The 8,993-nt window shown below is 35.1% G+C and overlaps 1 protein-coding gene across 2 annotated transcripts; it reads right to left on the bottom strand.

Moving 5' to 3' along the window:
- Window positions 1-4,012: 4,012 nt before the first annotated feature.
- Window positions 4,013-6,022, bottom strand: LOC116108984 (cytochrome b5-like). Of its 2 annotated transcripts, none has more exons than XM_031395222.1 (4): window positions 5,904-6,022; window positions 5,683-5,802; window positions 4,536-4,602; window positions 4,013-4,449 (listed from the first exon to the last, which is right to left on the bottom strand). In XM_031395222.1, exons 2-4 carry the CDS (start codon window positions 5,758-5,760, stop codon window positions 4,199-4,201), a joined length of 396 nt encoding a protein of 131 aa, XP_031251082.1. In that variant the 5' UTR covers window positions 5,761-5,802; window positions 5,904-6,022; the 3' UTR covers window positions 4,013-4,198. The 2 variants fall into 2 exon arrangements, with proteins under 2 accessions (XP_031251082.1, XP_031251083.1); XM_031395223.1 differs by having other exon boundaries at window positions 5,683-5,762; window positions 5,904-6,001.
- Between the last annotated feature and the right edge of the window lie 2,971 nt (window positions 6,023-8,993).

The raw sequence follows: 8,993 nt of genomic DNA, 5'->3' as shown, positions 1-8,993 counted from the left end.
GGAATTAACACTATTTACCCTCAAGCACATCATAGATTCTGTGTGAGGCACCTTAGTGAGAACATAAAACAAAAGTTTAAGTGTGCTGGCCTCCTCTAGACATACTACATGGCAGCAAAAACTTATCGAGTTGATGAGTTCGAGGAGCACTTCCAGCAAATCCGAATCAAGGATGATAGAATTACTAAGTATCTTGAGCATGATGTTGGTTTCGAGTGATGGAGTAGATCTTACTTTCCAGGAAGAAGGTTTGATGTCATGACCATGAACATAGCCAAATCCATAAATTCGAAGTTGTTAATAGAAATAGAGTTTTCAATAGTTGCTATTTTTTATGCAATCCAAAGGACATTGTCACGGTGGTTCCACGAGCGTTGCACAGAGTCAGATAATTTTACCCCAACCCTTGTTTCGTCAGTTGAAAAATTATTGCTAGAACGTATGGAACTACTAAATGCACTGCTTGCCTATCTTATTAATGCTCAAGAGTTCACCGTGCACGACTATGGTTCGGATGCCCTAGTTAACCTTAGTCGCTTAAGCGATCTGGTACTGTTGCTTAAGCGATCACATACAAGCAAGACTTAAGATCACTTAAGCGATGCTTCACTTTTACCCTTGGTCGCTTAAGTGATCCATAATTGTGTAAGCGATTAAGTCCTAGGCAGAATCAAGATCTGCTCAGATGCACGATCGCTTAAGTAATTTAAAGTATCGCTTAAGCTATGCTTTGCTTTTACCCTTGGTCGCTTAGGTGAGACAAAATTGCTTAAGCGATTAAGTCCCAGGCAGAATCAAGATCTACCCAGATGCACGCTGGTGTAAGCGATTTATGGTTTTGCGTAAGCGATTTATGGTTTTGCGTAAGCGATTCTTCGCTTTTACCCTTGGTTGCTTAAGCGATTATGGATCGCTTAAGCTATTAAGTCTGGACAGAATCAAGATCTGCCTAGATGCAAGATCGCGTAAGCGATTTATGGTCTTGCTTAAGGGATTATGCGACTAATTCCGAGGCAGAATCAAGATCTGCCTAGATGCATGATCGCTTAAGCAATTAATGGTATCGCTTATCGCTTTTACCCTTGGTCGAGCGACCAAGTCCGAGGCAGAATCAAGATCTACACAGGTGCACGATCGCTTAAGCGATTTATGTTAATGCTTTAGCAATTTTTTGCTTTTACCCTTGGTCACTTAAGCGATACAAAATCGCTTAAGCGATCAAGTCCATAACAGTATAAACATCTATTCAGATCCATGATCGCTTAAGAGATTTATTGTCTCGCTTAAGCGATCCTTTATGGAAAACCCTTTGTCGCTTAAGTGATATATGCAGTCGCTTATATATCGCTTAAGCGATCATGACAATACCTATTTTTTCTAGCTTTTCTCCTGAATTTGACAACCTTATTGCATCAACACATCAATGCCATGTAACAAGAATACTAAATAAACTCAAACTCAAAAGAGGGAGAGCAATACTTAATAGCTTTTGTATTAATCTGAAATGCGTCAATTACATTCAATGACAACATTATGTACAACAAATAAATCTCTTATATACACCGAAAAAAAAAAAGCTGGGTCGACAGCCTCCATCCCCCTTCTTCATCATTCTCTTTAGCCACTTCCCCATCCTCCAAAATTATTTGACACACCTTCAGCATCAGCACCACAACCCAAGTATCAACAGCCTGATGCCTAACAACACTAGCTGATCCAATTCAAGACAATCCAGTTATTTAAGACAACCAAATAAGACAGCATCACATAAACTACAAAATTGTAAGTCCAACTTCTATACCTTTTGATGACAAAATCAACAATGACTTGGATTGAGTTCTAGTAAGTAAAAAGAGATTCATATACCTAGGGGTGTTCAAAAGAACCGTTCAGAACCGGAACTGTTGGGTACCTGGGGTTTGGTTCTGGTTCCTACCTAGAACCGATTGTCAATGGGTAGGATCTGGTTCCAAGAATCTGGAGCCGACATTTTACGGTTCTGGTACCAGTTCCTACAGTTAAGAATTGGGACTGAAATGAAATATTATTATGGAGTTTGGGGGTTTTTGTAATTTACCTGCCACATATAAAAAGTTTAGATTAGGGCAAAAAAATTCATTGTTTCTTTATTCCCTTCCCAGCTTTCTCTCTGTATGTTCACCTTTCTCTCTGTTCACTGACGTCTATGTCGCTCTNTGTCAATGGGTAGGATCTGGTTCCAAGAATCTGGAGCCGACATTTTACGGTTCTGGTACCAGTTCCTACAGTTAAGAATTGGGGGGGGGGGGGGGGGGGGGGGGGGGGGGGGGGGGGGGTTTGTAATTACCCGCCACATATAAAAACTTTAGATTAGGGCAAAAAATTTCATTGTTTCTTTATTCCCTTCCCAGTTCTCTTCATCTATGTTGTTCTTTCTCTCTGTTCACTGACGTCTATGTCGCTCTTTCTCTTACTCAAACAACATTCATGCACAGACAACATTCACGCACAAACAAAAGTAAAATATATGAATTAAAAAACACAATTAAGGATCACTTGCACCATCGTTACACATTCATTCATAGCATACAAATTCATAAGATCACTAATTTAAGGATCACCACAATTAAGACTATTATCCCCACAACTAAAAAAAACACATCCAAATAATCACCAAAGCTAAAACTCCACCAACATATGAATTAAAAAACCTTGCAATTTAACACTTCTAACACAACAAACATAGCCAGCCTTGCAAATGAAAGCCCTATAGGGCTGGCCACGCATAGCGCCAGCCTTACCAATATGCAGGGCAACCTTCCAACCCCTCTATTCTGCCACCTCCTGCCATCCCCAACCCACCAAACTCCCAGAAACAACCTCCCTAGAGCCTCCCTTGCTTTCCTCCATCCTCTGGAACTCAAACAAAGCCATTCCACCAATGTCTGCCAACTACTCAACAAAACGTCACAACCACCATAACAATAAAACCAACTACATCTCCCCCAAATTTGCACAAATCAATCCATTTTCTCATCCAATTCAAAAAAAACAAGTAAAACACGTACCCTTTCTTCACTGGCGTCCTCCTCCTCGCCTAAATTCTCGCCGGCGTCTTCCTCTTCAGAACTGTTTTCTGATTCTTCTCTTTGTTCTTGTGCTGCCGTCGTCTCCTCTGCCTCTGGACCACCTTCACTCATCGGATGATCCACCGAAGCGTCTTCTTTTACAGCTATTGAACTGTTGGTGTCGCCAGAGTTTAGAATTCGAAGTGGGATTGGGTTTTCCTCCTCTTTGTGAATGTCAACCATGGTTTTGTGCAAGAAAGCTTTAGGATTGAAAATTTGCCGAATTTAGGCACTGTAGTTGCCAAAAATCGCAGAGAAACGAATAGTGTTCGTCGATCGTTTTTTTGGGTATATGGCTCAATTAAGCGATTTTGAAAGGTGGGGGCTCGTTTTCAAATTTCAAAATTTAAACAACTTTCGTTAATTAATTTTACCCACATATGTTTAAATATTTTCAATTTAACCCATTTTACATGTTTAATGAATCCTAAGTGTGCCACGTGAGCTTTTCTAAATTAAAAAAAAAAAAATTCAAAAATATTTTTAGGGTCATTTTTTTAAATGCAAACTTAGGATGTCGGGGGAGTTAAATTCCCTTCCGTTGTTATTGAAACCCTCTTTCCTTAAGGGTATAGATTTTTAATTAATTTATTGTTAATTTTTTTTTCTTTTTTTTAAGGGTGATTGAATTTATATGGAAAGCTAATTCCATAAAACCCCATCCATACAGGAATAGTTGAAAAGACCATTGTTTCATACATTGGAGATCTCCGTACCTAATTAGCCATAACTAACATTCCAAAGCAATGTATTATGTATTAATAATAATATACATACATAGTTCCCATGCATGTTTGCTTCTGTGTGAAGCTTGTTTTTTCTTCTTTTTAGTTTAATATATTTTCTTTGTAGTTGTCTAAGAGTAAAATATAAGACTAGCGAAATCTCTACCAGTAAGGAAATGATTTTAACAGATAGCCATACCGGAATGAATTAACCAAGCCATTGTTATTAGCAGCAATCAAAGGTACAGCCATACTATGATCAATCCCAATAAAAAGTGCCAATTGAAATTCTACAATTATACTTATTAAGTAATAGATTATCAAAGAAACATGGACTAACTTTCGCAACTTCATACCATGATCCAACTAGTCCTCTTTCTTGCCATAGAATCGCAAAGCAAATGCTATACCCAAGATCAACAGTGGTACCAGGAATTGCATAATCTTCAATGCAAATCCGGAGTCATCAGGTCTATGCGCTACTTGCTGAGGTGGCTTGTACTTCTTTCTTGGTGGAACACTGGTGCTATCAAGGTCACCAATATAGTATTTTTCCATCATTTCTTTAGCAGAATCGCTGTGGCCCACATCTTCAAAGTCCTCTGTTGCATCTTTCTCTGCAAAATTTAAGATACCAGAAAGCAATGAAACGAAGTAATCAATGGGTGAGGTTTGTACAACCTAGGCAATGCAACAATCTTACCAGTAACAGCTAGCAAGACTTCGTCACCCCCAGGATGATCTTCAAGAAATGAAGTCACATCATACACCTGATACAACAGTTTGAGGTTGATACACTAGTTTATCAATTACTTGAATCATTTAAAGGTACCAAAAGACCCTCTTAGTAATTTGTATCTTCAAACTGTTACAGATATACCACTAACAAGCATAATAAAATTAACGAAGAAAAACATTCAAAGAGATTAGAACAAGCTTCGCAATTCCTCATTCAGCTTTTACTTTTGTTGATTTGGGTATATAGTTCCTTCGCAATTGAAAAGCTACTGAATTAATCTTGGAGTCATTGTGCATGATGTCAAAGTTTTGAAGTATATACTTTGAGTTTTAAAGTAAAAATTTGTGCAAATTTAAGCAATTATAACTAGAAGCCCTTCAACAAACAACCATAGGTAATTTCACAATCAATATGGAATTCTTATTAATATGTCTCCAAAAGTTAACTTTCCAGAATAAGAAAAGCATTCTTAAGACTGGAGTTTATTGTATAAGCTTGTTACTAAATATTTTGTTAAAAAATATTATGAGTAGCACGAGAATTTTGATTGCAAGTCATAACAATAAAGGAAAATAGAAAATCTAAAAAACATTTGACAGAAGCACCCAGGATCAAACATTTGTATAAGCATCAACAAGAAAACTCTCTTCAATTTCGATGTAGAGAACTCAAAACCAGTACATTCAAGGAAGATATGTAACCACTTTCCTACTTTTTACTCCACTTAAAATTTTATAACCTATCTAATACCTCTTACTTACAAACCTCCACCAAACAAGAATTATAACCTATCTAATACCTCTTACTTACAAACCTCCACCAAACAAGAATTTCTGCTACAAAAGCAGTAAGTAGTCTCGGGCCTGTTGGCTCTGTGCCAAATGATACAAATTGCTGTGGCATGACTGAAAATTAACAAAATTATTTTTTACGGATCTTAATCCCTAAATAATCCAAATATTGAATCAAATCAAATCATAAATACAGTTCATCTAAATCCAATTACAGAACACTGTTTTTTTTCTTTTTAACAAATAAACAATCCACAAAATCAATATAAATTATAGCTAAGCAAAAGACTGATACATAAGAACAAGTTAGATGAATTAACCTTTCCAAAGATTGCAAGCCAGCAATCATCCCTCTCTTTGTGTTTTGCTACCTCTTCGAACTTAATAACTCTGGCCATTTCTGCAATTGCAGCTACTGTTAAGGTCAAACCCTGGCAAACCTATCCAAAAACACAAGATCCAACAAATGACCCAAAACCCATCAAGTTTAAAGCTATATTTTGTGCGAAAGATCAGCTGAAAAAGCATTGTTTATCCTTACAGGAGATGGAGAAGAGGCCCGATATCCGCTCCTTGTCTGATTTATCTTCCCCTTTCCTCTTAGTTTGCATTTTAAGCTCCGTATCTACTCCGTTAATTTTGTTGTTACCAACATTATTTATTAATAATTTATTATTAGCAATGCCATGCCATTGTAGACAAAAAATGAAGGCTAGTATAGTCATTTTCTTATAAATTTTGTATAATTTTTATCTGTTTATGCGAGTGGTACAAACTACAAACATACCAAAAAAACAAAAAAAAAAAAAAAAGGTTAGAATAGTCATTTCATATAAATTTTGAATAATTTTTATCTATTTATACGGGTGGTAAGCAAAACATTATTGATTTATTATTACATAATAATTTATTATTGCGTGCAATATTTTAAAGAGTAGCACTACACTTACAATTTTTTCATACAATCCTAATGTGACAGCTCGCGATTGGTCAGTTTACAATGAGTCTTATCTTCCCAAATACAAACTGACCAATCGGAAACTGTCACCTTAAGGTTATATAAAAAAGTTGAATTGAAAATGGTATAATTTTAAAATAGTGCAATGCTATGCTTATAACTGAGTTGTATAACTGAGTCATACAAACAGATAAAAAACAAAGAACAAATAGTTATTTTACAAACAAATCTTTGTACAAACAAACAAATCTTTGTACAAACATTTGTACAAAGATTTGTTTGTACATCTAGCATTATTGTTTTCAATTTTGCTCCTTGTTATTCCCAATATAATTAACTGTTTTCAAAGAACATAACAAAAACATGTATGATCCAACATTGACGTATGACATTGAAATATTATTTTATTTTTTATTATTTTTTAAAAAATTGTTCAATCACCTGTCATCTTAATAAAATTGCATGCGGTGGAACTGAACTTTATTTTCTCGTACTTTTGTCACAATAAATCATCGTACAAGTCGATGTGTGTATTTTTTGGGTTGGTGGTGGTGGCATACTAAGCTGAAATTGCCAAATGGATTGGTTTTATCATCAAAATGAAAACGAAAGTTGTAGCATTTGTGTTGTTAGCCTAAATATATGCTGACGTCTTCACCAATCAAGATTCACAGACTTCTCGCCAATTAGCCCCAACATGCAAGATTCACCAAGCACAAGCAGATAAAGTATAATAGTTGTCTAATTCTCAAACCGAATTAGAAGGATATTGTGCTTACAACTGTCGTAATTTTATTAATTAAGGATAAGATTAAAATCGCAGAATTAGAATGAAGAAAGATCTTTATAAATCAAGACAACTTTGAAATCACTCATTACTTAAGATGAATAGAGTATAAATAGAAGACTCACTCTCAAAGGATTGATTATCGATTTTAGACACTTGTTCTATACAAAAATAGCAAAAGATAATACTAGAAAAATACTGACTTATTATTATACTTAGAACACTTCGAAATTTGTAATCTTCACTAGCGATCACAAAAGAAATCATATCTATAACAAAGTGAAGTGTCTTGCTCACAACATCGAATACTCTTAAAAGTCCTCTTGTCCAATTGTTATTTAGTATTGCTAAAAAACATCATCATACACCATAAACACTTTCATAACCATCCATGGTAATTTTAGTTATTGTTTATGTGTAATTTGGTGTAAAATCAACATATCTGTCTATTAAGTGTGTGTGGCAGATAAATTACCTTGTGATTTTAATTGAATATTGAAAAACATTTATGAATTTCAGGATTTATTCTGGAAGATGGAGTTAATGCTTTTATTTTTCTATCTAAACAAGTCGATTGATATACACATCTATAATCATACGATAGGTTAAACATTGATCGCGGTACATGCCCATTACTATTAATTATAAGATTAAAAACACAAATTACTTGGCAGCTAGCCTAGCCGTCAAGATTGAAGTTGAACAACCAGCACGTTTGTGAAGTAACGGGACGGGCCCCAGAAATGGATTGGCCTTGATTATAATCCAAAATATTAAATATCATATTCCAAATTTTTGGAAAAAAAAATATGAACAACGAAGTGGACGTTTATATCTAACAACACAATATATATAGTAGGTGGACACAGAAAAAAGTTTTTTTTTTTTTTGTCTCATTAGTTTTTATAATTACGTCTGATTTTGATTATTTTGTCAATATGGAGTGGTTAGGGCATTTTTACATTGTTTACTGAATTACAACTACAACTTTGTCATCTATATAAGATCCACTTCGTCTTGTATGGTGTATAAGTTGAACTGTAAAAAATAATAATTAAGGTAGCAACCAATCATGAAGATTGGACACTAGAAATTGAAGAGTTGAAGGTTACCACGTCGATTGGTGATATCTATACATCACCCGATAAAAAGATAGTAGGTTTGGAATGCGTCACTGTAAGGGTGATGATTAGATTTATTAAAATGGAACTGGGCCCTTCTCACTTTATAATATTTGTGACGGATTGGTCTGCCTGCATCACATCATCCTACTCACTTATGCTTTGACTGATTGAAATCTGAAAACTCCATTACCCGGCTGCCTGGTTATTAATTAATTTTATTTCTATATTAATTAGGCAAAGTGTAAGAGCTAAAATACAGTCATTTCAAATGATATAAGTTTAGGGAAGACACCGACAAACAAAAGAAAGTTATAAAAGAAGAAAATCATACGTGTAGAATGGTGATGAGTTGTTGTCGTCCATTTGGCTCATGCAATTAAGACGAATGAGAGGAACATATGGAGCCAGTGACAGCTATGAGTAAAGAATTCCAGTCTCTTCTCTTAATGAAATTGAAAATGACTACCCCCCATTCAATGAGAAACCCAAAGAAGAATATAGCCTACTACCTCTATATATATTATATATATATATTTACATTATCTCAAAGCCGCAAGAACCCTCTCATGGCTTGTCCAGGATTCGTAGACACAGATTGTGCTGGGAAAACAAATCTAAACACAACAAACAAAGCTATATGACTTCATCATCCAAATTAATACAAGTGAAAAACAACATGGATTCTTTGTTCTTGTTCAGTACGATATACATTAACATGGTATTTCAATCTAATTATTTTAAACACTTCAACTTCAGCCAGGA

The sequence above is a fragment of the Pistacia vera genome, unplaced genomic scaffold (assembly GCF_008641045.1).
Source record: "Pistacia vera cultivar Batoury unplaced genomic scaffold, PisVer_v2 Contig570, whole genome shotgun sequence".
NCBI lineage: Eukaryota > Viridiplantae > Streptophyta > Magnoliopsida > Sapindales > Anacardiaceae > Pistacia > Pistacia vera.
Note: the sequence above shows the minus strand (reverse complement) of the source record. Positions and strands in the feature narration are given on the sequence as shown.